Source organism: Marmota monax, unplaced genomic scaffold (genome assembly GCF_021218885.2).
Source record: "Marmota monax isolate L192 unplaced genomic scaffold, Marmota_monax_Labrador192_F-V1.1 WCK01_AAM20220418_F8-fsc00020, whole genome shotgun sequence".
In the NCBI taxonomy this organism is placed as follows: Eukaryota; Metazoa; Chordata; class Mammalia; order Rodentia; family Sciuridae; genus Marmota; species Marmota monax.
In genome coordinates, this window is record NW_026692912.1 from 24,099,211 (window position 1) to 24,127,111 (window position 27,901).

At 46.7% G+C, this 27,901-nt stretch overlaps 2 protein-coding genes across 3 annotated transcripts in view; one reads left to right on the forward strand and one right to left on the reverse strand.

Annotated features, from left to right (window-relative positions):
* Positions 1-5,533, reverse strand: part of Ddx31 (DEAD-box helicase 31) — a 58,414-nt gene extending 52,881 nt beyond the window's left edge. Inside the window, exons 1-3 of one of the 2 annotated variants that reach the window (XM_046451297.1) lie at positions 5,164-5,533; positions 1,029-1,285; positions 849-924 (exon numbers count right to left, since the gene is read on the reverse strand). In XM_046451297.1, the coding sequence (XP_046307253.1) occupies positions 849-924; positions 1,029-1,285; positions 5,164-5,190 (360 nt within the window). In that variant the 5' untranslated portion in view covers positions 5,191-5,533. Of the gene's footprint in view, positions 1-848; positions 925-1,028; positions 1,286-1,772; positions 4,948-5,163 lie in introns of those variants that run through there. The other variant, XM_046451296.2, reaches the window with a different exon arrangement.
* Positions 5,534-5,598: 65 nt separating this feature from the next.
* Gtf3c4 (general transcription factor IIIC subunit 4) lies at positions 5,599-27,839 on the forward strand. Its single transcript, XM_046451295.2, has 5 exons — positions 5,599-5,976; positions 10,786-12,612; positions 15,775-15,905; positions 22,456-22,544; positions 22,978-27,839. Exons 1-5 carry the CDS (start codon positions 5,632-5,634, stop codon positions 23,040-23,042), a joined length of 2,457 nt encoding a protein of 818 aa, XP_046307251.1. The 5' UTR covers positions 5,599-5,631; the 3' UTR covers positions 23,043-27,839.
* The last annotated feature ends 62 nt before the right edge of the window (positions 27,840-27,901 follow it).

The window sequence follows — 27,901 nt, forward strand, 5'->3', positions numbered from 1 at the left end:
ATGGAAATGACACACAAAACAGGAGAAAACACTAGGATGACACCAATTGCCAGGATCAAGTGAAGTTCCACCCACCCAGTGGTTCTCAACTGGGAGGCAATTCTGCTGCCCCCACACGTGACAATATTTGGAGAAATTTCTGGTTGCCACAGCTGGGAGAGGGTGCTACTGTTATTCCCCAGGATGCTGTTAAACATCTGAATGTGAGCAGCAAAGTCCCCACAACAAATCACCTAGCCCAAACTGCCCACGGTGGTGAGGGGAGACCCTGGTCTACACACCATGGGTGAGAAAATGACCCTCCATAAGCCACCTGAAGAAGGGCTGGGGGAGCTGGGCTTTCGTGGCACAGGAAACCAGGACACGCCTCCTCAGCCCAATCACAGTAAGCCTAGGAAACATGTTCATGGTACCAAAAAAGGGGGAAAGTGGTTTCTGTGTGTTAAAGACACCCTGAAACCTGTCTCTTCCACCTTCATCATCTGAAGCTGCACACCCCTTAACTACAAGAATGCTGCTTCCCACTCCTGGGGCCAATGTGACGTTTGCAATCACTAACGGCTTTACCACATTTACGCAGTAATTAGCAAGCTATTTCAAGTCCAGTAAGCGAAGCCCTGGCCTCAAAGTGCATCAGGTGGACAAAGTCTACAGGCCTTAAAATAAGAAAAAAAAAGATGGGGGTGGGGCAGGTAGGGCCAGGAGACAGAGAAGAGTAACCTCGGCGTAGCTCAACCACACCAGCAGCCAGTCCAGCAGTCCGAATGCACTCAGGTAACTAGGAGCAGAAGCAGACACTAAAAGACATGCAGGCACAAGACAGACATATGAGGCAGGAGAGTACTCACGAGATGTGGGTGCAGGCCCAGCTCCTGGAAGGTCTCTGGAGCAAATACCTGTTCTCGCACCTGATGTACCACAGGTCTGCAGGGGACGGACAAAGCCCAGGATCAGTGCCCATGCCAACCAGGAGAAAGGCAGACACAGGCCATTCCTCACGCCTGAGGTGCAGCCGCACCTGACCGTACCTGTAGAGTTCTGGGATGTCAGGGTTATTTTTGAACAGCGATGAAGTCTTGATGCATGGCTTATCCTCTTGCTTTCGATCTCCTGTGTTAGCCCAATTCTTCTTTGGAGACAATGTTTTTTGTGCATTGCCCCTAAAAGCCCTCCTAGTTTCTCCAACACCAGTTTTCTTGGCTGGGAGAAAGGATGTTTCTTTCTTCCGTTTTGCTGGGGGAGCCTCACTGGACGCTTGGTCTTTTCTCTTGGTAGCCTTTGCTTGCTGTTATTCCCCAAAGGAAAGATCAAGAGGTGCATTAGTCCATGAAGACAGAGAGCAGAGTGAAGCCTGACTGCCCTTGGAATTGCAGCTCTTCCTGCAGGGATCATTACGCCCCATATGCCAAGCCACAGTTTAGGGTTTGCAACCAGATTCTTTCACCACTTTTTCCAAAATGGAAAAAAAGAAGAAAAAAAAAGTCTCAGCTCATTCATCTGCATGGCCTCACTGTCTATCTTGATCCTTAAACCACCTCAAGGAGGGTGAGGATCAGGGAGGAAGACGTGCCTCCTGAAATGATGTTCACCAATTAAGACTGTTCACAGGTAAGTGAGAACCACCTGGTGCAGTGTGCCAGCTACTGCCCACACCCCTAGAGATGCCCCTGAACGGCAGGAGCAGAGGGGCAGGAAAGTGAACCTCTCCATCAACAGAGCACCTCAAGCCTCGACACGGGAGGAAGCACAATGCTGCAGCCCAGCTTACGTACCCAGGAAGCGGGAACCTTCATTACTGCTCTACCCAGCTCTTGGCTCTGTCATCTTCTCCCCTCAAGCTGCTCCTCCAGATTCAGATGGTCTGGAGACAGCGCCACTTGCCGTTGCCATTCCAAATGAGAGACTGCTCCATCCGTCACTTGGATCACTATCGGTTCCAACCCAGTTCCATCCCTCCCTGCCTGATAGGAGACTATAAGAGTACAGGCTAGCCACCGCTAGGTGTTTCCAGCCTGTTGCTTATTTCCATAACAGGAATGAGATTAAATGCACAAAGGGGAAGTTTCCCTAGGAAGAGAAACATCCAATTCCTCTATTGTCTTTCACTTTCCCCCCCAACTTACTCAAGAATGTAAGAGCACCTCTTGAGTAGCCAGTGTTTTGTTATTCTTGAGTTTTGGAATAGGTTATTTTCCTCTTGCCTGAAATAATGGCTTGTGTGTGCACACTGACTGGCATCAGCCTTGACTGTAACTTCAGGCTAACCTACTAATACAAACCACAGTTATTTTTCTTGAACAATCATAGGATTTCTTTACTTTAAAAAATTCTATAGATATAATTTCAAATATGTAATACTAATAACGTATGTGCTGAAGTTGCTTCACTTTGTAAATTTATTTTTTTACAAAGCCTCAAGTTTATGAACTTCAGGATTAAAGAAAGGGGTGAAATCAAGTTTCAGGCCTGTTGAATCATCTGCAAGGTACTATGAAATTTGCTGACTTCATCTGATTTACACTGTCTGAGAGGGGCATCAAAGGCCTGAAGGCCTCTCCTACTATGTCTGGGACTCCTAATCACACCTTCCCTAGCAGAAGGCTTTGCAGCCTCTGCCCACACACCCCCTACAGCACAGGAGGCAGCCTATTCTGCTCCTGACCAATCCAAGGATTAGGAAACTCTTTGGGCCCTCAGGAAAGATCTGCCTCTTTGAGCATCCACAAGCTGAGGATGTGCTCTGAGACACACAGGGCTCCTGTGCTCCATTCCTCAAGCAGAGTGGCTTTCCATGACTTACAACTCCCTCCTCCCTCTTTGAACTAAATATTCCCAGTAATATCTAAGCTTTAGAAACCTTATCACCCTGATCACGCTTCATTAACCCATCAACATCTAAAAGCAAGCACAATCATAGGTTTTTCCACTGCTCTGAGGCTAAAAGTGAAAATCTGCAGTGAGATCCACACAGCCTCCAGAACATGGCCTCAGCCAACGTCAGTAGCTTCAGCCTCACCCTCTGCCATCCTGGCTTTCTTGATTCCCAGGACATGCCATGCTTCTTCCCTCCTCTAGGCCCAGCACCTGCTATTCCCACCAGGGGGACTCCAACCTGCCTTCTGGCTGGCTACAGTGCTCACCTGCCCTACCTTGGGAAGCACCTTTCCTGCCCCCCTGTGCTCCATTGGGCAAAAGTTCCAGGATCCTGGCTCTCCAGCACCCTGACTCTCCTTTGTGGTGCTCAGCACAATAACAAGCAAAGCACCTTGTCTGGTGCCTGCCTGCCTGCCTACTAGGCTGCAAACTTCCTAGGGAAAGGTCCAGCTTGTCCTGCACAACACTGCCAGCCCTGCATGGCCCATGCCTGGCACAAAGTCAGCACTCGACAAACACCTGTGAGGCAATTGTGTGACTGACACGAGATGGAGTATGCCCTTCACATATCTGGACACTGCTGCCATTGCTAGCTCTTCTCCCCAGCGACCATAACACTCATTAGTTGTCAATTATCTTGATTCTGAACATACAAAGTTCCAAGATTAGCCAAGACCCTGAGGAAGTCACAGACAAGTGGAAGATAAGTGTCAAACCATAAATTCAAATCCATGGTTACTATAACAGAGGACACTAACAAGGCCTATGGCAAAGGGAGGGAGGAAAGAAATCAGGGACTCATTCTGAGGTGGCGTTTGAGCAGAGGGAACAGGGGCATAACAGATCTACTAAAATTAGCCGTGCAACATTAAACTACTTCCCTGAGTCTGTTCCTGTGCCTGTGAAAGGCAGGAACTATGGGAGGTGATCTATAGGGCCTGCCTAGCCCTGTGAGCATGCGGTACCATGTCCTTGGTATTAATAAACACACCGAGTAGTCACTATATGCCAGGCAGTACATGATGCACTCACGTGAATTATTATTTATTAATACAGGCAATAGTATCACCTTATTTTAAGTTGAGAACACTCAGAGAGTGAGGTAATTTGTCAGGATCACTGAGGGAACCAGGCTTTGTGCCAGCATTATGATTCTACATATTGATGAAATGCTATAATGGGACTTATTGAACTGAACCCTGCTTGGCCATAAAACATGTAATTTCATTTCTAGAAGGATATATACCGAAATGTTAAAAGTTATCTCTCCGAGTTTGGGAATTATGAGTGCAGTTTTATCTTCTTTCTGAGCTTCCTAAAATGAACTTGTATCAATTTAATAATCAGAAAGCAATTGGAAAGAAAATATCCCATGCAGTGTTAGGCATGGCAACATAACTTGAGCCTTTAAGATGCTTGCAAATCCGGCATATAGGCTACCCACCAGCAGACTTGGTCAGCAGGTGGATCACTCCCATTGGAGACACACATCAAAATGCAGATGCAGACCCTGCCACTGCTGATACCTGTCCCTGCTTCTCAGTTAATCCCATTTGAAACAGTGATTAAAGCAATCAAAAAACTAGATACTGTTTAGTCAATTCACTCTAAGTTTCCGGGCTTGGTCTACATTAGTTCTTCCTTTGTATTAGTAAATGCTTTCTATGTATCAGTTACTAGGCTTGTATGTGATACAAGCAAACCTACTGACTTCCTTGTGTAGCAATCTATTATCCAAAATGGTGCCAATACGATTTTTTTTAGCACTGGCACTTGGTAGGTGCCCCTGTGGGTCAATACGTAGAGTCTCACAGCTCTTCTCTATACTCCTCCTCCTCAGCTGTACCAGTGGCTAGCTGAAGACTGCGTGCTCCCAATCATCTAAATCTTAAAAGTTTGTTGTTACACACTCAAGAAAAGGGAAGAATAAAATATCACCAAATAGAACCCAGAGGAGGGGTGTTAGCTGGTGCGAGTCTGTTCACAAGCGGTGAAGAACTTCGTCCTCGACACTGCTGGGCTGAACCCACTCTCGCAACTGACTTTTCAATGGAATCACGTATTGCTTTGTAGGAACAACCCCCCAAAACCCAACAAACAAACAAACAAAAAAAACAAAGCCCCAAACCCGCCGAGTCCCTCCTACTCTTCTGCAATCGGAGACCGCACGAGCCTCCGCCCCGCGGTGCTCCTTCCCGGGGGCCACAGCGGCCGCCGTCAGCTCCGGCCGCTGAGCTCAGGCGCCGCCCGCAGCCAGCCCGCCGCGGTCCCCGCGCCCCCCGCACTCACCATCCGAGCCCTCCCGGCGGCCTCCATGGCGGGCGCGCAACACGTGGGCGGCCGGGCCGCCACCGCCCCTTCCGGGTCCGGGCCCCGAGCACGCGGCGGCGCAGGGGCCGAGCGCGGCCGGGGAGCGACGGGGACGCTCGGGGTGCCGCCGCGCTCCGAGCCCGCGGCCCCGACGCAGCTCGCGTGGCCAGCCCGCAGCGAGGCCCCCGAGGGCCCGGCCGGCCGCCGGCAGCGGGAGGCTCGAGGCGGCCGCAAGCTCGCGCGGTTTCTAGACAGGCAGTGTCGTGGCCGCCCGGCAGGGCTGGTCGCCTGGCAACGCGGGGTCCTTCCTGGCTCGGCGGCGCTCGCGGCCTGAGCGGAGGAGGCCTCCGCGGAGGGCGCTGGGGGCGGTGGCCGCGCGGCGGGGGCGGCCGCGGGGCGGCGACGCGGGCTGCGCGCGCCGGGAGCCGACCTCTGCGCGGAGGGGACATGAACGCGGCCGACAAGGCCCGGCTGGGGCCCGCGGTCGACGGGGCCGCCCCGCCCGAGGACGAGGAGGGCGAGGGGGGCGGGAAGGACCCGGCGACGGACGCAGCCCCTGGGCCCAGCGCCTCGTTCCGCCTCATGGTGACTCGGCGGGAACCGGCCGTGAAGCTGCAGTACGCGGTGAGCGGCCTGGAGCCTCTGGCCTGGTCGGAGGACCACCGCGTGTCGGTGTCCACGGCCCGCAGCATCGCCGTGCTGGAGCTCATCTGCGACGTGCACAACCCGGGCCAGGACCTGGTGATCCACCGCACCTCGGTGCCCGCCCCTCTCAACAGCTGCCTGCTCAAAGTAAGTGCGCCCGGCGGGGTCGCCGCGCGTCCCGAGCGCGCGGGGGGCGCCTCTCGCACGGCCTCGCAGGCCGAGGGTGAGGGTCGCCGCCGCTTGGGAGAACTCGAGCTAGCCCGCGGCTGCTGGCGCCGTGGCAGGATCACCCCGGGCTTGGGCCCCCGCCGGGTCCCGTGGCCCTGGCTTCGCCCCTGCTTCTGGCGGGCTGCTGGCGCTGATTGCCCTCCACCGTGCTCCTGAGACTCCACCCCCTGTTGACCCAACCCCGGACCTGCCCCTAGCTTTGCTCCTATTGTCTGGGCCCGGCTCCCCGAGGCCCTGGGCTGGCTTTGTTTACTGTGTCGCGTCCTCTCGCGCCGCTTTTGCTTTGGAGAAGAAAAACTGGTCCTTTCCATTGTATTACCGGTTCAGCGGTTTTGCTGTGAATGATCCTTATGTCACACCTGGGGCCCAAAGGTAAATACTGGTTCTCGGGGTTTATACTCTAGTTTTTCTTTACTAGCTGAAAATCTTCGGGATGTGCACTGCAAAAGCCTCTGGAAACAGATGCAGTGCTTTAACTTTCAAGTCCAAGGTCTCTGTATAAACTTGGTACTTTCAGCTTCTTAAAACCTAAGTTCACCTCAACTTAAGTAGAGTTTCTAAAGTTTTGTTGTTTTTTGTTGTTGTTGTTTGTTTTGTTTTGTTTTTTTAATATTTTTATTTTTTTTAGTTTTCGGCGGACACAACATCTTTGTTTGTATGTGGTGCTGAGGATCGAACCCGGGCCGCACGCATGCCAGGCGAGCATGCTACCGCTTGAGCCACATCCCCAGCCCCAAGTTTTGTGGTTTAATCAGGTTTTTAATAGTAAGACTTTTACTTTGTTCATTTTAGTGCCTTAGAAATATGAAGACTTAAAACATGAATGATGTGACTCTACTTTGTGTACAACCAGAGACATGAAAAATTGTGCTTTGTTTGTATAATATGAATTGAATTGCATTCTGCTGTCAGATATAATAAATCAGAATAAATTAAAAAAAGAAATATGAAAACTTTCCTTGTCCCTTTACAGATTTGTGTGTTCTTAAGTACAGTAAGCGTCCTGTCAAAGTGTATTATATAGTTATTCACCACTGATTGAGTAAGTGCCTGCCCTCATGGAGCTGAGATTCTTTGGCTGGTTATGAACAAATAATAATGCAGTAACAGGTAGTGATACCCACCATAAAGATCACGTCTACAGACAGAGATGGGATAATTGGAAAGTAAAGTTTTACTGAACTCTGGACAGCCATTCTGAATCTGAGTCACTCACTGTAGGTAGAGTGTCAGCAGCCTTTATTGCTTTTTAGCAAACTTAATTCACGTTTCAAACACAACCTGAGTGTGAATGTGAAGATATCCTTAAATCCTTGGGATATTTTAAATTTGACTCATCTTGCCACATTGGACATTTGCCACCACTATTTAAATAGTACCAGGAAATCCTTCTTTAGCCCTCTCATGATTTGATAGAGAGCTGACATGAAGAGGCCTCATGGGATAAAACTGGCGTAATGGTAAGGATGTAACCGTCCATCAGCACTTTGATGGCTCAACCCATTGATGATCCCTGCAGACTTAAATATACTCAGTGTTGTCCAACTTTGCTTTTTTTCTGACCCAAATGACAGGCAGTCTGCAACCTGGATCACAGTTACAGTGTTTAGCACTCCTACACTCAGACACATGCTGAGCCCTTTTTAGGCTTTTGCTGATTCTGTTATTTAGATTATGAATTTCTTTTAGGAAAATCTGCAGATATTTAACAGTTCAAACATTTATGACCAGCCTATTTCTAAGTTATTTTCTTGGGTGCTGACATTTTAAGAAACCTATAATTTTCAGTGGCTCAGGAGGTTGAAGCAGTAGGATCACAAGTTCAAAGCCAGCCTCTGCAACTTAGTGAGGTCCTAAGGCAACTTAAGGAGATTCTATCTCAAAATAAAAAGGTCTGGGGTTGTAGCTCATAGTTAGTGTTCCTGGGTTAAATCCCTGGTACAAACAAATAAAATCCTATTATTTAGAGGACCTTCCAATGCTTCCTGTCAAATAATGGAAACTGGGTCATCCCAAGGTTCCTATGGATACCCAGCCTGAGGTCATCCCCACACACCTTCCCATACCCACCTCTCACCAAGTTACCTATGAAGAAGAGTCAGGAACCCCCAGAATACATCTCTTACTCTGAAGATGGCCCACATTCTCCTTTGAATGTGTACTCCTTGCTTTACTAAGTAAATCTCTATGCCTCTACAGACACATGTTGAAATTTTTGTCACCTTCATTAAGGACTCCACTTGTCCTGAGTTGAGGCCCCCTTCTCCAAAAACTCCTCGAGATCCTTCTCCAGTGACATCTCTTCCCTAGTGACAGCACCACTTTGTATGTACCCTACATTTTACATACTTCTATTAGGTCTCATTAACAGTCACTTAATCCTCAGAGAATACTAATAATAATCATCACAGACAATGTTTATCAAACACTAATGTGTATTACATATTTTGATTTAGTTAAATTTCTGAGACATGTATTATTATTTTGTAAATGAGAAAATTAAGACCAGAAGGTTTAAGCAATTTGCACACAGTCATGGAACTGGAGTATAATGGAACAAGCATTTGAACATGAAGTATGGGATCATGGTTCAGATTTCATTCGATGCTGTGCTTTGTTATGGTGTGTTTCATTGTATCTACCCATGTAGCCACCTACAGCTCATTTCATTGGGATTTCTAGTCTGTCGCTGTCCGTGGGTCTATATCGTGTCCAAGAAATTATCTTAAATATGTTTCTAAAATCAAGATGCGCTGCCTAAAACACTGTTTCCAGAGTGTTCTTTAGGATGGCAACTCCCCCAAAAGGTCCTACTTTAAATTTTTATTTTTTATTTTTGGCTAACTCTAGTTAAACAAGTCTGTACTTTGAAAGTCTGTGACTTTCAAAGGAGGAATGATATGTAATGTTTTGTATTTCCAAAGCTATTTGGACATAGAACTGTTTTCAAGAAGCAGTTTACGGGGGTAGTGTTCTGTGAATCACTTTAGGAAAAGTTAGCCAACTAATTCATTAGGTGGGCAGCTTTTATCTGGCAGTGTTAGCAGGAAGGAGAAAAAGACTCGTCCAGGTATCTCTTGCTAGTTTCTAATGATTGCTGCTGCATCATGCACTCACTGTTCATTTGTTAATATGCTGACAAATTTTATTCCTAATCAGGCTTATTAGCATGCCTGTGTTCATCATTTGGGGAATCTTCTTAGACTATTGTTGCACTCTGGTTTTCTGACAGGTCTCCAGTTGTCTAAGCTTTACCCAGAATGCAGCTTGTAGTTCTGAGTTAATGTTTTCCAAGTTCTTTTTGTGTTCCAGAGTGTAATTCTTCTGTGCTTGGGGACTTACTTAAAGTGGCTTTTATTATATTCATATATGTCTGAGACTTGAACTCTTTTAGTCCTGTTTTGCCCTTTCAAGTTTGAAGATCAGTCTCTATTAATAAGGAGATTGACACTAAAGAATTGCAAGATGCTACTTTCTTTCTCTCTCCATTTCTCTTAAGAAGTCCTTATGCTTCCAGCATAACAAACCATCTTTTGGTTCACTTCTGCTTTTTCTGGCTATTTCATGGCTCCAAATCACTTTTTTATAGTTTTTGTTTTGTCATTTACCTCTTCCTCCACGTTTAATATCCCCTTAAAAGTCTTTATAAAGAACTTGCCATCATACTGGTAGGCGTTGTTAGTGTGTTATGTATGGACCTAGAGAAGGGAGAGGTGAATGATAGCTAGAATGATCTCGGAAGGCCTCCTAGAATCAGGCCTGGTGGGATTTGGATAGGGGACGGACTAGGCAAGGGGTCAAAGTGAAGCAGTGGAGGGAATGTTCAAGAACTAGAGGCAGAGTAGTCTGATTGGGGCCATCTTACTGTATAGCATGAGAGCAGTTGGTGCCAGCCCTCAGGGTAGTTCGCAAATTAGGGTTTGTATTGTAAGGGTATTATAAAAATTCTAGTATCTAATTGTATCAAAGATGAATATGGATACATATTTTATAAGTTTTTAGCACCTGTACTGTTCTGTGACAAGCTCAGCTGAGTACTCCATTCTCTCTTAAGAATCAGCTACATTTTGTTGCTTTTGTCAAGAAGCATATGGGAACCAGTCTGTGAATAATGACATTTATTCTGGCCCTTAAAAAACAATTACTGTGGGGCTGAGATCATGGCTCAGTGGTAGAGTGCTTGAGGCACTGGGTTTGATCCTCAGTACCGCATATAAATAAATTAATAAAATAAAGGTCCATCTACAAGTAAAAAAAATTAAAATTAAAAAAATTACTGTGAGGCTGGGGTTGTGACTCAGTGGTAGAGCGCTTACCTAGCACATGGGAGGTGCTGGGTTCAATTCTCAGTACTACAAAAAAAAATGAATGAATTAAAGGTATTGTGTCCGGGGCTCACCTGGTAGCACGCTCACCTGGCATGCGCGGGGTGCTGGGTTCGATCCTCAGCACCACATAAAAATAAAATAAAGATGTTGTGTCCACTGAAAACTAAAACTAAATATTAAAAAAAAAAAATAAAAAATGTGTTGTATCCAACTACGACTAAAAAATAAAAAATAATTGCTATTTCTTTATGTAAATACTCAGTCTTTGGACATGATCTTTTAAATGTGTTTAATGCCAAAATTAATGGACTTGACATCAAATTATTATGTATGTTATCATAAATACTCAGTTAATACAAGTGAACATTTATCTGATAGTTTCTGTTTCTCTTATTTTCAGGTTGGCTCAAAATCAGAAGTTGCTGAGTGCAAGGAGAAATTTGCCAGCTCTAAAGACCCCACCATCAGCCAGACTTTCATGTTGGATAGGGTGTTCAACCCTGAGGGGAAGGCCTTGCCACCAATGAGAGGGTTCAAATACACCAGCTGGTCTCCCATGGGTTGTGATGCAAATGGCAGGTGCCTCTTGGCAGCGCTGACCATGGACAATCGCCTGACTGTCCAGGTGAACCTCAACAGACTCCAGTGGGTCCAGCTGGTTGATCTGACTGAGATTTACGGAGAGCGTCTCTATGAGACCAGTTACAGGCTCTCTAAAAATGAGGCTCCAGAGGGAAATCTCGGGGATTTTGCTGAATTTCAGAGGAGGCACAGCATGCAGACCCCAGTCAGAATGGAGTGGTCGGGCATCTGCACCACTCAGCAGGTCAAGCACAACAATGAGTGCCGGGACGTGGGCAGCGTGCTCCTGGCTGTCCTCTTTGAGAATGGTAACATTGCCGTGTGGCAATTTCAGCTGCCCTTTGTAGGAAAGGAGTCCATCTCCTCATGCAACACGATTGAGTCTGGAATCAGCTCCCCTAGTGTTTTATTCTGGTGGGAATATGAGCACAATAATCGGAAAATGAGTGGCCTTATTGTGGGGAGTGCTTTTGGACCCGTAAAAATTCTCCCTGTCAATCTCAAAGCAGTCAAGGGCTATTTCACCTTGAGGCAGCCTGTTGTCTTGTGGAAAGAAATGGACCAGTTGCCTGTGCACAGCATTAAGTGTGTGCCGCTTTATCACCCCTACCAGAAGTGCAGCTGCAGCCTGGTGGTGGCTGCAAGAGGGTCCTACGTGTTTTGGTGTCTTCTTTTGATCTCCAAGGCAGGTCTGAATGTTCACAATTCCCACGTCACAGGCCTTCACTCCCTGCCCATTGTCTCCATGACTGCAGACAAACAGAACGGAACCGTGTACACTTGTTCCAGCGATGGGAAGGTGAGGCAGTTGATTCCCATCTTCACAGATGTCGCATTAAAGTTCGAGCACCAGTTAATTAAACTCTCAGATGTGTTTGGCTCAGTGAGGACTCATGGGATAGCAGTGAGCCCGTGTGGTGCGTATCTGGCCATCATCACAACTGAGGGCATGGTCAACGGCCTTCATCCTGTCAACAAAAATTATCAGGTCCAGTTCGTTACTCTCAAAACCTTTGAGGAGGCAGCTGCTCAGCTCCTGGAGTCTTCAGTGCAGAACCTCTTTAAGCAGGTAGATTTAATAGACCTAGTACGCTGGAAAATTTTAAAAGATAAACATATCCCTCAGTTTTTACATGAAGCTTTGGAAAAAAAGATCGAAAGCAGTGGAGTCACCTATTTTTGGCGTTTTAAGCTTTTTCTCCTGAGGATTTTATACCAGTCAATGCAGAAAACTCCTTCAGAAGCCTTATGGAAACCTGCCCATGAAGACTCAAAAATCTTGATCGTTGACTCTCCTGGGATGGGCAATGCAGAGGATGAGCAGCAAGAAGAGGGCACCTCTTCCAGGCAGGTGACTAAGCCAGGCCTGCAGGAGAGGAGCAGAGAGGGCGAAGCAGAGGAGCCCACAGACGACTCACTGCCCCCATCGGGAGACGGTGGAGGCCACGAGGCAGTGGAGGAGAAGCTCCTTGAGATCCAAGGGAAGATCGAGGCTGTGGAGATGCACCTGACCAGGGAGCACATGAAGCGCGTCCTGGGGGAAGTGTACCTGCACACCTGGATCACTGAGAACACCAGCATCCCCACCAGAGGGCTCTGCAACTTTCTAATGTCTGACGAAGAGTACGAGGACAGAACGGCTCGGGTAGGTGTTTCCCAAAACTGTCACGTCTGCTCCCTTTCTGAGAGACACGTGGCAGATTGGGTCGCTAGAGCTAAGCTTTCATGTTGGCACTTTGTAGGTAATTGATTGGCATGAGGTTAGGGAAACAAAGAGGAAATAGGGGTTAAATGCAAGGACACTTTCTTAGTACACAAAGAATGTTGGGTTCTTCCTTATGGTGGCCTGGGCTGGGGCTCAGGGCTTGCCAGAGGAGCTTTCCAGGCTGTGGATGAGCTTGGGGAGGCTGCGTGAACAGAGAGCAGTGTGGTGGAGGTTCCATGCCTTGCTCCCTGCCCATCCTGTTTTACACAAGTTCTAGGTAGGGGGCACATTTTTGGTTTTAAAGGACTCAAAGAGGCCTTCTGGTTTTGCCAAAACACACAAAGGAAACATATATATTTTGTTTTTACAAAAAACTGAGTATTATCTTTTTCTTGGCACTGGAACGGTCTTTAGTGTTACATAAAACATGTTCTGTGGCATTTGGGGTCCCTGAGAGAACACCAGGATCCCAAGCCTGGGGACACTGCATACTCTCTGTTCCTCTTAAGGGACCCTGTGCAGGTAGCCATTCTGAGGGTTCTGAAAACTCCCTACAGAAGAGAAATGTGCCTTTGTCACCCAGATGTCTCTGCCAGGGAAGCATCCTAGCAGCTAGCATCTGCTGAGATACCAAGAACGCAGCTCCGAGGAGCATGCTGTGTGCACAGGTGTTCAGAACCACAGCCTGGCCTTTTGCTCTGAAGACTAGCTCTGTTCTCACTGCCTCAAGTCTCATTTAACAAGTATTATTTGAAAACAGAAAATTCAAGTGTCTTCATCCTTAATGTTAAATCATTCAGAAATCACTCATTACATTTTCTTGCTGGCAGTGACACTGTCCTTCCTGAAATGACTGCCAAGATGTCTGCAGCGACCCTCAGAGTGGCCAAGGTGCGCTGGTCATGTAACTGACTTTTCTACTTTAAAAGTCAGCTTTTAAGCAGTGTTTCCTTATGTTTCAATTGCCTGGGAAAGTGTTCTGGTTGTCATCATGTCATGGGACTGACTCGAGGGTCATTGAGATGGCAAAAGCATTGTGGAGAATGAGTAATGAAGTTTGTTCTTATTAGTTTATAATTCTGGTTTAGATGCTGTGTGGACTTGGGAAGCTGTGTCTAGCTGTTGGTTCCAGCAAAGCCAGTCTGAAAAATGGAAAGATTATACCTACCTGGCTATACCAACTGCATTCTGACTGCAGACAGTGCACTCTGCGTCTTAAAATCTTAACTGTGTACTTCAATTGAGGGCCTTTTTAGTTGAAGGTCTGGGCTGGGCTGTAGCTCAATGCCTGAGTGTTTACACCATGGACCAGGAAGAAAATCCTCCCTCCTGGGATGTTGTTCTTACCAGTGGTCATGAACCACCTCTGAGATTCCTGCCTGGCAGACTGTGCTTCTCAACCTTTCGTTTATTATCACCTTCCCCTGGAGTGTTCTTTTTTTCCCAGTTATTCCTGCCCATGAAATGTTAATACGACAGATATGTTGTTTGTTTACATGCTATATATATATATATGCGCACTTGAATACTTAAGATTAAGGCTGGGCATGGTGACACACATCTGTAATCCCAGCGGCTCAGGAGACTGAGGCAGGAGAATTGTAGGTTCAAAGCCAGCTCAGCAATTTAGTGAAGCTGTAAGCAATTTAATGAGATCCTGTCTCAAAATAAAAAAAATTAAAAGGCTGGGGATGTGGTTCAGTGGTTAAGTGCCTGGGTTCATCCCTGGTAACAAAACAAAAAAAAAAAAAAAAAATTTTTTTTTTTTTTTAAGGATATTTTGTCCCCCAAGAACCAATATTTGTCTTTCATGAAGAACTATGAGCCCCATTGAGAGTGAGTCAGATGAAATAGTTGGGCTTTGTGATGGAAGCCACGGAGAGCACCCCACAGTAGTCTTAGGTGCATCTACACTACAGGAACTCTGGGCTGGCTTGGCATGTCTATGACTGGTCCTAAGTTAGATCCTTTTTGGTTTTTTGGTAGTTCTGGGGACTGAACCCGGGCCTCTTACATGCTATGCAAGCAGTTTGCTACTGAGCTACTTTGAAATTTAAGTGAACTAATTTTAGTGAGTTAATCCAAAATCTTACAGATTCTTCACAAGAAGTATAAATGGATTCAAAATTTGGAAAGGCACTATGCTAGTTAGAAAAGGTGGTTCTAAAGGATTGGCACGTCCTGTGCTTCCCAATGAGATACAAGAGAGGTTTTGTTTCATTTTTTTCCCAGTAAAATGATGGCTGGGCCGTGGTACATGCCTGTAATCCCAGCTAAGGGCAGGAGGACTCCAGGTTCCAGGCCAGCCTAAGCGACTTAGTGAGATCCTGTCTCAAAATAAAAGAGCTGGGGATTATGGCTCAGGGGTGGAGTGCTTCCCTGACATGTGCAAGGCCTGGGTTTAACCCCCAACACCCCAAAAAGGGAAGGAAAGAAGAAAATAATGAAGTGGATTTGTGTTTTTCAGATTTTGTTTTGAAGAGTGTGATCTTAACAGTAGAGGGAAGCAAAGCTAGAGGAGGGCAAGGCCTAGGGTGCCGCCGCCCGCCCCCCCATCTCACTCTGCTTCCTGCCCTCCCAAGGCGCGTCTTGCCAGGCCTCTGCAGCGGGTGTCTGGACCTCAGAGGCAGGCTGCCTGACTGGCTCAGCCGTGGGTCTTGGGCCATCAGAAGGAAAATTATTTTTTAATCCTGACTCTTGTACTCGTAAGCCTTTCTCAAAGGCTAAATGTTTGTAGAGTTCTATAAAGTTGGCAATATCACTCAATATTTTGTATGGAGGTTACTGTCAAAACATTATTAATAACAGCTAAATCCTTGCTTCAGACAGGAGCAACTAAAGCAAGGCAAGTAGTGTGAGTTTGGTCCTCACAGTTTTTCCCGTAATGGTCCTGGTTCATCCTGTGGTCACAAGGTACCTGAATGTGTTTGTTTTATTCAGTCAGTTGACATGTCCAAGGTCCAGCTTTCCTGTCTGACAGCAAGCCTGGCTAGTGTGGAAGTGAAGGATTCCATTCAGCCCTGAGTGGCTGTCTCCTCATAGCAGGTTTTGCTTCAGGACACCTGCAACCACTGCTGACCGCTGACCACTTTGTCTCGCTAGGTGCTGATCGGACACATCTCAAAGAAGATGAACAAACAGACTTTCCCTGAACACTGCAGCTTGTGTAAAGAGATCTTGCCGTTCACAGATCGCAAGCAGGCCGTCTGCTCTAATGGGCACATCTGGCTCCGGTAAGCCGGTATCTCACCCCTGCTCTTGCTCATTTCTCAGTGTTGTGTAGCATGAGCCACTGTGGCCAAGAATAGGTGACCTCATTATGTGTCGCCCACCACTACATTAGAGGAGATCTGCAGTCTGAAGCCTGGTGTGGACTCCTCCTCAGTCTGACTGGAGCAGGACCTTGAAGGACAGACTTGCTGCCTGGTTTATAGAAGTTTCCAGTTTGCTTTGGTTGTACTGTTTTCCTTTAAAGTAGTGAGAAGTTCCTAAATCATTATTACAAAATATTGTCTGTTGAATGGATGAGTTTATGTGTGCTCCTGGACACATTTTTTGTTTGTTGAATTTATAGTGAAAGGTAGAAGCCTTTCTCCTCCCATCCTCATAGTCTATACCAACTGTGAGCCTCTTGGACAGTCCTTGCTTCCTCACCTGGCTCTCCCCTGCTCTTCTCCTCCTCCCCTCCATGTGGGTCTGGGGCCTGTCCTCCTCTCAGCCTCCTGGAGGCCTGCACCCCCGCCATGACTGGGGAGCTCATGTCTCTGGCCTCCCTTTGGACCTGGGACCTCACTGCTGCTCGGCCTCTCGGGGGTGTTGCAAGCGCTTCACACGGCCCAGCCTCGTCTCACTGCTCCGTCTCTGCCCTGTCTCTGGCCCACAGATCGTAGCTGTCTCCCCTGGTCTTGCCGCCTGCCTCCCTGCCTCGACAGTCTTCTCAGCCTAGTTGTCACCGTGATCCTGTCCAGACATGGTCAGCTCCTGCAGCCCTCTGAACAAACTGTTCTGATGTGCGGGGCTGATTCCTTTCAGTGACTCGAGCGCTCCACACACCAGGGCCCTCCTCCCCGCCTCCTCGCTTTGACCTCTCTGTTGCTCTCTGCATTCCAAGTGACCTGGACTCTTTCCTCAGGTCCGTGAGGGACACCTGCTCTGGCTCATTTGTGGGGCTGACCCCTCCACCTGTAGGCTCTTCCAGCAGATATCATGTGCCTTCCTCAGAAGTCCCCTTTTTGGCCCTCCGACTCACTGGCTAAAGTTGTAGTGCCTGCTGACCCCCTTCCCTCCCGCGTTTGGCACCCTCTTCCCGCCTTGCTCCCTCCTCCATGGTCACTGTTATGTGGCATTGCCGCAGTCTGGCTGGGCACAAATGCCGCAGTCTGGCTGGACACACAATCACGAGCCACCACACAGCTTGTAGATTCAAACAGCAACTCTTTATTCCCGAACTCACACCAGCCGTCTACAATCACGTTCTGGGGAAATCCACGTTCTCTGCCCAAATCCACGTTCTCTGTCCAAATTCACCTCCACTGGGCTTCTATCTCCAAAATATACTGTCTGAATCCCGTGAGAACTCAAGGGGAACTCAGGCAGCAGGATACGCCCTATTCCCAGCAGGAATAATCTTAAACCTTAAACCTGGAACCTAAACTGGGAACGCCCTAAACAAGATTATCTTAAAACCGGGAACACCCTAATCTGCCTTGGTCCTTGAGCAAGGTCACTTACATTCAATGTCACTGCAACATGTCAGCAACATGGGGTACGCTGGCAAGGAAATTGTCATACCTACTTGGCTAATGGCTCCCAGCATCTCCCCCCTTCTGATTAATTAAACAACAAGCAATGTGGCTTAAGGACCGTGCCTGGTAGGTTGTCCAATTCAACATATGGTTCTTACCCGTCATCGGAAAACTGACCTTTAGGCGTCAGCCTCCTGTCTTAGGTTGATACCACTGCAATTGAATCATACCCGTCACTGACTACCGGTCCAGCATACAGCCATACTTGTGGATAGGTCTATGCACCAGTGGGGGGGTGAGGTTCTTTGCCTCACCTCTGTTGGCCCCCAAATTTGGCCTTGGTGCCAGTGGGGGAGTGAGGTTAATGTGGCTTATGGACCGTGCCTGGTAGGTTGTCCAATTCAACATATGGTTCTTACCCGTCATCGGAAAACTGACCTTTAGGCGTCAGCCTCCTGTCTTAGGTTGATACCACTGCAATTGGATCATACCCGTCACTGACTACCGGTCCAGCATAAGCCATTGGCCCCCAAATTTTAGACCATCACTAGCAGAAGGGAGGAGGATACAGAAATGCCACGACACCAAGCCAATTGACGGCTCCTTGGGAAAAATTGCATCACTGGTGACACCATCAGCAAAGATATGTCAGCACTACCACAATTAACATGGGGTGCGCTGGCAAGGAAATAAAAATTGCATCACTAGTGACACCATCAAACGATAGTTACATAGTCCAGGCAAGTTCTGCAAGCAGTTCAAAGCGGAGGAATCTATCAATATGTCCATTTCCTCCCAAAATCTGTCTTCTCCCAAAGTAAGTTGACTCTTTGATTGAGCATTACTTGTTGAGTTCTTCACCGGCACTGGGATGGAGATAGGAATTCTGGCAATGATGCTAAAGAGACATTATCCTGAAAAGAATTATTAAATATAATGAAAAGTAAAGGTGAAAGTAAACAAACAGATCTGTTAACCTACTTTAAAAACAATCCTTAACAGCTTTTTACCTAATTTAAATTAGTAAACAAACAGATCTGTTAACCACCTTTAAAAACAATCCTTAACAGCTGTTTACCTAATTTAAATTAAACCATTTAAATCACGTGAATAAAAAAATAATAATAATTCGGATCCATTTTTTCATGAGCGCTCCTCATATAAGAAATATGGACATACGCACATACAGACATACAACACAAAACACAAGAGTGTACACAAACGTACAACACATAATAGTAAAGGCCTTGTAGCTTTACCTGGGTGAAATCTCCATTGCAATGTTTAAAAACTCCACAGTCAAAAAATAAAACTGATCAGAAAAACATTAACCTAGGTTTGTATGAGCTCAAAAAATAAAAATAGAACCTTATGATGTGGAAAAATGCAATAATAAAATAGCTATTGAAAAAAGCATCCTGGTTAATCACTGTCGCAGATGTAAGAATGGCCAAGCTGGAGCTCTGGATATCAGCTGTTATGGATTTGAGTCAAATCATCTTCTTTTCGATCTGTAGAAACTGTTTTAGTTAATCTCTCTGGAATCCAAATGGGCTGCTGTTCTCCCTGTGGAAAAACACAAACAGACCCCCGACTCCAGACAATCACTGGGTCAGGACCTTTCCATTGTCCTGTTAGAATATCTTTCCAAAGTACTTTAGGCTTATGTACATTTTTTGGATACATATGCCTTTCCGCAGCACTAAGTCCTGATGAATCCAAATTTAAAAAGTTTAGAGTAAAAAGGGTTATTTTAAATTTATCTTTGGGGGATATATACCCCTTTCCAATTCCCTCTTTTTGCTTTAATAAGTATATGTCTGTATCTAATAGTTATCTTAGCTTTTTGCATTTTCTACCTGAAATACCTTACTTGAATCCTATTATCTTCTTATTTTTTTAAGCAATGCCTTTAAGATTAACTAAGCTTCTTTCCTCCATCATGAAGGCATTTTAACCACCTTCAATTTAACCTTTTAAAGCCTTTTAATTATCATCTATACTGTACTTTTAAATGTACTTTTTCAACACCTACAACTTCACTCTTTTAAATGAGGCTTAGATTTTGTTTAAATCGCTTCAATGTTAGTTTACATGGCTGCCCTTCAACCAAAGGCTTTTTTTTTAACCCCATTGAGAAGCTTTGTCTCAATCTGCCATGTACAAATACCTTTTTCTTTTTTCTTCCTTTCTCAAGCTTTTAAAGTAAGTCTAGTTTCCTCAAAATCTTTTTAAATGGCATTTTACAACTTTTTACTTTACCACACAGAGATTATCTCATCTAGAAACATTTCTTTTTCCTTTAACCTTTTATATTAAAATATATTCCCACATCTTGAATCTTTTTATCTTTTTTAACTGTTAACCCTTTTTATAAATTTACATTCTGAAACAACTCTTATAAAAATTCTGATTTAGAAAATTACTCCACTTTAATAAGATGAAAGACTTTCATGTTTTTATGATACTATAATACTATAATTGAAACCCAACTGAAAATTTTTCTACTCTTTGTATATAAATTACACATGATAGAATCTTAACTCTTAGTAACCTTGTTTTAGCAAAGACACAGACACAAAGCAATATTAAACCTTTTTCCATTTACCAATTTATGAAAACACACATAATGTTTAAATATATTACCTTATGGAACTTAATAAGTAAAGAGTACTTGATTTCATATTTAGTGGTTGATATTTTAACACTTTAGCTTTGTAAATTAATCAGATGTCTGTAAAAACCAAGATCTTAGACAAATGTAGTAAACAGAACTAGCCATCTCTTTCTTGTTGAGGAAAAATTCTTCTACAGGATACCATGATGGTCCCATTGATATACTTAATAATTTGTCTTTAAAAAGCCATGGGCTACATTTTTGTATTGTATCAACATATGCCCTAATTGTTCTTGGTCTCACTGGGGTGCCTCCTTCCTCTAACAATTTCTCTTCCTCGGAGGCGAACAACTTCAAACCTTGAGTCAACCATTTTCCCCAGTTTGCCTGAGAAAGTTCTAGGAACAGGCAACTTGAAATAAAAACAAAATAAATCAAAACAATAACACATTGTTTTTTGAAATGTTCACCCATTCTATCTCTCTTCCTCAAGGGTGAGAAATTTCACTTACCTCTAAGCTTCAGAAGTTCCCCGTACGGGCCACCAAATGCCGCAGTCTGGCTGGGCACAAATGCCGCAGTCTGGCTGGACACACAATCACGAGCCACCACACAGCTTGTAGATTCAAACAGCAACTCTTTATTCCCGAACTCACACCAGCCGTCTACAATCACGTTCTGGGGAAATCCACGTTCTCTGCCCAAATCCACGTTCTCTGTCCAAATTCACCTCCACTGGGCTTCTATCTCCAAAATATACTGTCTGAATCCCGTGAGAACTCAAGGGGAACTCAGGCAGCAGGATACGCCCTATTCCCAGCAGGAATAATCTTAAACCTTAAACCTGGAACCTAAACTGGGAACGCCCTAAACAAGATTATCTTAAAACCGGGAACACCCTAATCTGCCTTGGTCCTTGAGCAAGGTCACTTACATTCAATGTCACTGCAACATGTCAGCAACATGGGGTACGCTGGCAAGGAAATTGTCATACCTACTTGGCTAATGGCTCCCAGCATGGCATGTTACGTTTGTCTACTTCTTCTCTTTCCTGTGGACAGGGAAACTCCATGAGGACTTTGGTGTTTTGATCACAGCTCTTTCTGAAACTGTGCCTAGTGTGTGGAGGCCCTCAGTAGACACTAACTGAGGGGCTGTTAGAGCCTGCCAGCTGGCCACCAGGCTGCGTGCTGCACGTGTTGTCAGCATTGGTACCGCGGCCCCGTGTGTAACAGCGCTAGGGTTCTCCATGTGTGAACGCTCTGTGATTTATTCCTTTATTGGAAGGTGTCTTTTTGTTTTTGTTTTGTTTTGTTCTGATTCTGATTTTACTCTTCGGACTTTGGTTTTTCTTTTCTTTTTTATTTCTTCAGAATATGAAACAAGCTTATGGTAGACTTTCAGTTTATAGTAAAAAGAACATTTCTTGAGCACTGACAACCTTCCAGGCACAGTCTCAGCAGTGATGTGTCTTACATCACTGTACCTCCTAAAAACCCCACGCAGGAGATGCCACATTGTTCACATCTATAGACGGGACACTGCGCTGCAAGAGTGAGTGAATTTGCCCCAGTCACACCGGTGGTTTGTGGCAGAGCTCAGAGCCTGGCCTGCTGGCTCCAGAGTCCACGTGTGACCTCCGTGTGTCAACCCCTCCTAGGTGACACTCTTTCACAAAAGTTGTTTTCCATTTTGTTGATTAAAGTAGTGCCAAAGTACCTCCGCATGGTCTCTCTCCATGAGGTTGGGTGTTAGCTTCTCTCAGGTGGGCTGTTCCACCATATGCTCAGGTCTTCACTCCAGGTGAATCTGCTTGGAGCCCCTTCCCCTAACCCTCTCCTGTTTGTATTCCCAGCTCCCTAATTGCTCAGGGAAAACTACAGCCTTTGGGGAGACGACCTCCAGGGCCCACCTGCACCCTTGACCACCTCATGGCCTCCACTTGCCCCTTTGGCCTGGTCTTGGTAGATGCTTGGTGAGGACCTGTTGGGTGGAATTGAATCATTGGTGCCCTTCGGGTTTTCCTCATAGCTGTCAGGTTTTTAAAGATAGTGCTTCTACCTAAGCCTAGCAGTGACTAACAAGAATGACCTTCCGTGTAACAGTGTGCTCAATTTTTTTTTTAACGTAATAAGAATTGAGAATAGTCAGGGATGACAGATTAAATCCTCCCAGTGCTGCAGTCACACAGCAGCTGCAGTGAGTATCTGGCCTGGAGGCAGTGTGTCTCTGGTCAGCAACATGACAGGCCACTTCCCTCTTGCTAAGTGCAGGTGATGCAGGTTTGCCCCGAGGGGCACTAGGGTAGGGCGCGTTGTTGCCATAACCATGCTGGAGCTGCCCTCAGCCCCTGCCGCCTTCCCAGTGTTGGTGGGACCCGGGCTCGCCCCTGCCCTGACAGTACAATCGCTCTTCTCTCAGGTGCTTTTTAACCTACCAGTCCTGCCAGAGCTTGATATACAGACGGTGTTTGCTCCATGACAGCATCGCTCGGCACCCAGCCCCAGAAGGTGAGTGCTTTCCCATCCAGGGGGCAAGGAAGTGTGGGTGGGCAGTGTGCTAGTGCTAGCACCCCACGTCATGGCTGGGTTGGGCTCCACACTGCTGTGTCCGTTGTCAGGGACAGAGCAGGATCCAGCCTCTTCACAGTGTTGCTGTGAAGCCAGAACTGATTAGGAAATGGTCCCTGGAGTGTGTGGTGTTAAGTGCACACTGCCTTTACTTTGAGCAAAGTGGATCTTGGCTGCTGCTCTGTCACTGTGGACTGACCAGGGCTTGTAGAATGTTGGAAACTTAAGCCCAAAGAGTAGGGTGCTTTGTCTAGGGACATATGGTCATTGCAGAACTGGGGCCAGAATGTGGTCTTGATGCTGCCGTGTAGCACGCATCCTGTTTGGGCCTGCTCTAGGCCTGTGCTTGACGCTTCTCATCTTCCTTCTGCAGATCCTGACTGGATTAAGAGGTTGCTGCAGAGCCCCTGTCCTTTCTGTGATTCTCCTGTCTTCTGAATGCAGTAGTGGAGGGCAGAAGGGCGTGAGCTGTGGAGCATTCCAGAGCATGGGAAGCCGTGCGCTGGAGGAAGCCGACTGCGTGGAGAGGTGCTCTTCCTAACCATCACCAGGGCCTCTCTGGGAGGGCAGCGCACACCATCTCCAGGACTAAAAGATATCTTTCAAGTGATTGAAGGCTTGGTGTCATTTTGAGATGGACGTGGTCCCCTAGCTTCTTACCCAATGAGGAACGTTTACTTTCAAGTGTCTTGATGAAAACAGTTTGAACAAAAAATTGTCCTATGGAATCTAGGAACCTGGTGGTCTCTGGTAGAGAATTGTGTGAGGGCCTTCTGGGCTGAGTTAGGTCTTATCCTTTTTTGGTTTGAGGCAGCCCATGGCTCTAGAGGGCTTGAATAGCCTGGTCCGTGCATTCCACGCACCAACAGATATTAAAAGTATTAAAACAATGTGTGGGCTGATGTTTTGCTCCCAGTGCATAGCTGCAGATCTGTGTCCAGTTGACTCTTGTTTCTCATGCATATGGATAACATTTTCCTTTAAAATTCTATATTTTTTAAGAAGTTGAAGCCAAGACTGAATCAGTTTTAATGTATCACACAATCAAGTGACTGTTCGAAGCCAACAGTTGTGATGTGTTTCTGATCGTCTCCGTATCATCAGATTTGCTGATCCTGCTCCTTAACGTATGTGAGGGTGACAGTGCCCGCTTCACCCATCTGTGCAACCCAGATGAGATGCTGTGCAAAGAGGAAAAATGCTTTCTTTGGAAAATTAGAATTTAAGTATTTTTAATGTCAACATTGCTGGATGGTGACTTGAGTATCCAGTGGAGGAGTCTGTTCAGGGAGTTCTGGAGAGAGAGCAGTGAGAGTTCTAGTGCCATAGATGTGGGCGGCTGAGTTGAGCAGAGCCTGGGATTCCTGCTCTGCAGAGCTCCTTGGAGTTTGGAATATCGGTATTTGTAGACTGTGAAGAGATGTCACGTTTCATGTCTCTATTAATTGCGCTTAATAGACATTCTGGAATCACAGTGTTCCTGGGTTTTTAGAGTAAGTGCCCTAGGGATCGGTGCTGATTAACTGGACTGCACTTTGAAGTGGTGCATAGCTCTGGAAGGTCGGATGGGAACTCAAAATACGAACTCTTCACTCTTATTTTGTGAGGTTTTTTTGTTTTGATTTGTGTTTTGTTGTTGTTGTTGTTTTTGTTTTTTGCCTTTATTTTGACATGGTCTCCTGCTTGTATTTTGTATCCTCAGTGAAAGACATTTTGCCTCACTCAGAAATTGTGTCTGCCGTTGGCTGCTGTGGACGAGACAGCCACACCTGTGCTGATCTCTTCCCGCAGGCCCCTCCAGCACTGCCCCAGAGTGTCTTGTTCTGTTCAAGGGCTTGCTTTGTCTCTTAGGCTTAATCATATATTTGCTGGACTCTTTTTTTTTTTTTTTCTTTAAATATGTTTTTTAGGTGGACATAGTTCCTTTATTTTATTTTTATGTGGTGCTGAGGATCGAACCCAGGGCCTCACATGTGCTAGGCGAGTGCTCTGCCACTGAGCCCCAGCCCCAGCCCCTGCCCCTATTTGCTGGACTCTTCTGCTTTTTTTTTTTTTCATTTTGGTGGTGATTTTAAGCATCATGTTTGTCCAGACTTGAGGGACCAGCTTGTTAAATCGGTGTTCATGGTGGGGAACCCAGCAGCATGGTGGCATGCATGGCACAGGTCAGACTGGTAGAGAAGCACTGGTGCCTGCAGCTGTCCAGTTCACAGGGCATGTGACGTAAGCGTGGTGAGCATGGGAGGACAGTGCAGCTATGGTCATCAGGCATCCTAGGTTTCACCTGGTTCTTTGCTCCAGACTAGAGTCATAGGAATTTGTGTTGTTTTTGTTTTTGTTTCTTGGTACTAGGGATTGAACCCAGGGGCACTTAACCACTGAGCCACATCCCCAGCCCTTTTTTATATTTTAGAAACAGGGCCTCACTAAGTTGCTAAAGCTGGCTTTGAACTCACGATCCTCCCGCCTTAGCCTCCTAAGCTGCAGGGATAATGTGTGTGCCACTGTGCCCGACTCTAGGAATTTGTTTTTTATTGGGGAATTTTATGCTGCTGCCACTAAAAACTTACTTTAAGTTTTTATTTAAAGCAGTTGTGCATTTTCGAGAAAATTTAACTACTGCGATAACTAAAAAGGATCTTGGAATTTAGTATGTGTCTGTAAAAATAAATGTGGCAACTGATTTCCTAGACATGGTTCTCTCTGCAGGGTCATGGCCCAGGTCCAGGCTCTGCCTGGTGTCCACATGCCCAGTAGGAAGGTCCTCTCCCACCCTTTCCCCCAGCCCCAGGGCTGAGCAGACAAGAGACTTTGGGTTAATGGCAGCCTCACAAACAGTTGGAGTTTCGGCATTGGAGTGGTGATCCGTGCAGCCTTGGAAAGTGGGAGTGGCAAGGGGCTGCTGCTGGCCCCTTCCACTTAAACTTAGCTCCCTCTTTGGATCTTCCTAAAATTTGCCGGGGCTGTTCTGGTGGCTTTCAAGTTGGTTTTTGCTGTACCTGTAATAACCGTGTCAGGAATGGGAGGGAGACCAGCTGCCCTGCAGTTGAAGTGCAGGAGGCAGGTGCTGTGGTGAGACCTTTGAAGCCACGGCACGTTTCTGGAGTCTGACTTCCATGTGTGTGTCACCTGTGCCTGGGTTAATTTGTTCCTGTTACTCTACATAAGAAATGTTTAGCTTGTTACGCTGGAAATTCATGCTGAAGTCCTCTTGTGTTCATACCCAGACCTCAGGCTTTTCTACTGCTGTTAAATCTGTCAAAACTACCAATTATTTCTCGGTGTCGGGAGTTATTGGAACCCTGGCCAAGCTCATGGTTGAGTGTCACCTTCTGCTTCGGCCTCCGGGAAGTTTTGAGGATATTGATGTTGAAGCATGCATTTGGACTTATTAGCAGGTTTAAGAGGTTAATCAGGTTGAAAGAATGTTGGAGGTTGACAGTTAAATATTGGAACATGGTTTTGATTACGAGGTATCATCAGGTAAAGAAGTGCTGGAGGGCAGGAGGGCGGCCCTGGTTAGGCTGGCGTTGGCCACAAGGCCTGGAGCAGACGCAGGAGTCAGTGTCGTCAGTCAGTCCCCCTCTCTGCCCCCTCTCTTGCTTTCCATTCCTTTAGTTCCCTCAGCTGTAGGATATGTTCAAAGGTAAAATTTCTTTTTTGAAAGAAGAATGGATGAGGGAAAAAGTTTTCTAACTGCTCAGCCACGGGGTGGGGCTCCCTTCCTGAAAGAAACTGTCATTCTGCTTTCTGAAGGTGACAGTGTTAGTTGTTAACAACAGGGTGAGTTGTGTCTGGTTTTCCTCAACGGATACTTCCTGGTCAGAGAGTCCAGAGGCTGGGCTGGGCTGTGGGACGCAGGATCGGGCCTCTACCACCACCCGTTCCCCTGCCTCCCAACCCATAGTTTTCTTCCCCAGCAGAAATTCTGGCTCTGCTGACCGAGCAGGTCGTGCTCCGTCACACCCTGCAGCCAGCCAGGTGGACAGCAGCTCTGCCGTCAGCGGCCTGTGCTCTCCGAGCCTGCAGGACTCCCGTGGCTCCTGACCCCCGCGTCCTCGCCCGGCCTTCCCCCTTGGCTGTCGGGTTGAAGGGTGCAGCTGAGGCAGACGGCTCTGGTCTTCAGTGAAGGCAGCAGTGGCCGCTCAGAGCTCAGGCCGTCTCAGGGCTCTCACAGCTCCTGGACGCGGAGCTGCTCTTTCTGGAGGCTAAGAGAGTGTTGGCAGTGACCTCTGCTGCGGGCCAGGTGATGTGTCTGCTGCTCAGCCTGAATCCAGAGCACGTGGAACTGTCCTTAAAGGGACGCAGCGTTGCGTCCATAGGAAGCACTGGAGCCCTGTCCTGGCGCCCAGCAGGGTTATCCTGAGCTTGAGGGCTGTCCCACAGCGCCCACCCGCCCAGCAACAGGCAGTATCAGGAGGCGCTGGCCAGGTTGTCTTGGGGGTTGGCGCAGCTTCACGTCTGCTGCTGTGCTGTGTTCCATGGTATGGTGGCCACGGGCCAGTCTAGCAGAGGAATGGGGTTTCCATGGCGTCTGCCCCTCTGGTGTGGAGGCATCTGTCCCTGCTGCTCCCTGTCCCTCCTTCCTGACTGTGGGTGAGGGGCTTGTCTGTGGCTCCAGGGAGAGGACACCCAGGTCGAGGCCCCCAGCAGCCTCCGAGGACTTGTTCGTTCATCTCAAGAAAGACTTGAGATGGGGAAAAGGTGTCGCTCTCCCATGAAATTGTCACAGTGTGGCAGCCTGGTGGAAGTTCTGTACGTGGGTTGGAGAAAACCCTCAGCGCTCTGAATCTCATCCCGAATCCCTGTTAATCTCACACAGAAACAGGTGCTGGGAGACTGCCAGGACGGCGGTGTGAGAGGCAGCGGCAGATCTGGGTCCTTGCCCTCTCAGCCAGCTGACATGAGGGTCGTAGGTTCAGGGCGAGCGCTCTGCCCCCCCCCCCACCACTCCCTTTCTCTCTCTCTGGGGTACTAATGCAAAATTAAATGCAAAATGTCGATGAATTATGTCTTTTTCAAGGCTTTGACTCAGATTTGTACTTTGATATATGAAAGTGAATATCAAGCTTGTTTGTACGGAAATAAGACTGTATATAAAAATGAGTCTGTGTTGTGTATAGTGACATATATTTTATGTTTACCCAGCGCTATACTAAACTTTGTGCTTGGCTTTGAATTATATGTATATTTACACCTGACTTTTTTTAAATAAAAAGGAAGATTTAAAGGTCATGGAAAGATTTTTTTTTTTTTAATTGTTACCATCTAGTCATATGGTATGTCTTAGACTGTTA

Bases quoted from the DNA above. Each gene is read 5' to 3' on its own strand.
- Gtf3c4 (XM_046451295.2), top strand. From the start codon at position 5,632: ATGAACGCGGCCGACAAGGCCCGGCTGGGGCCCGCGGTCGACGGGGCC. The intron at 5,977-10,785 runs GTAAGTGCGCCC...TCTTATTTTCAG, and splicing joins TCAACAGCTGCCTGCTCAAA to GTTGGCTCAAAATCAGAAGT. The intron at 22,545-22,977 runs GTGAGTGCTTTC...TTCCTTCTGCAG, and splicing joins TCGGCACCCAGCCCCAGAAG to ATCCTGACTGGATTAAGAGG.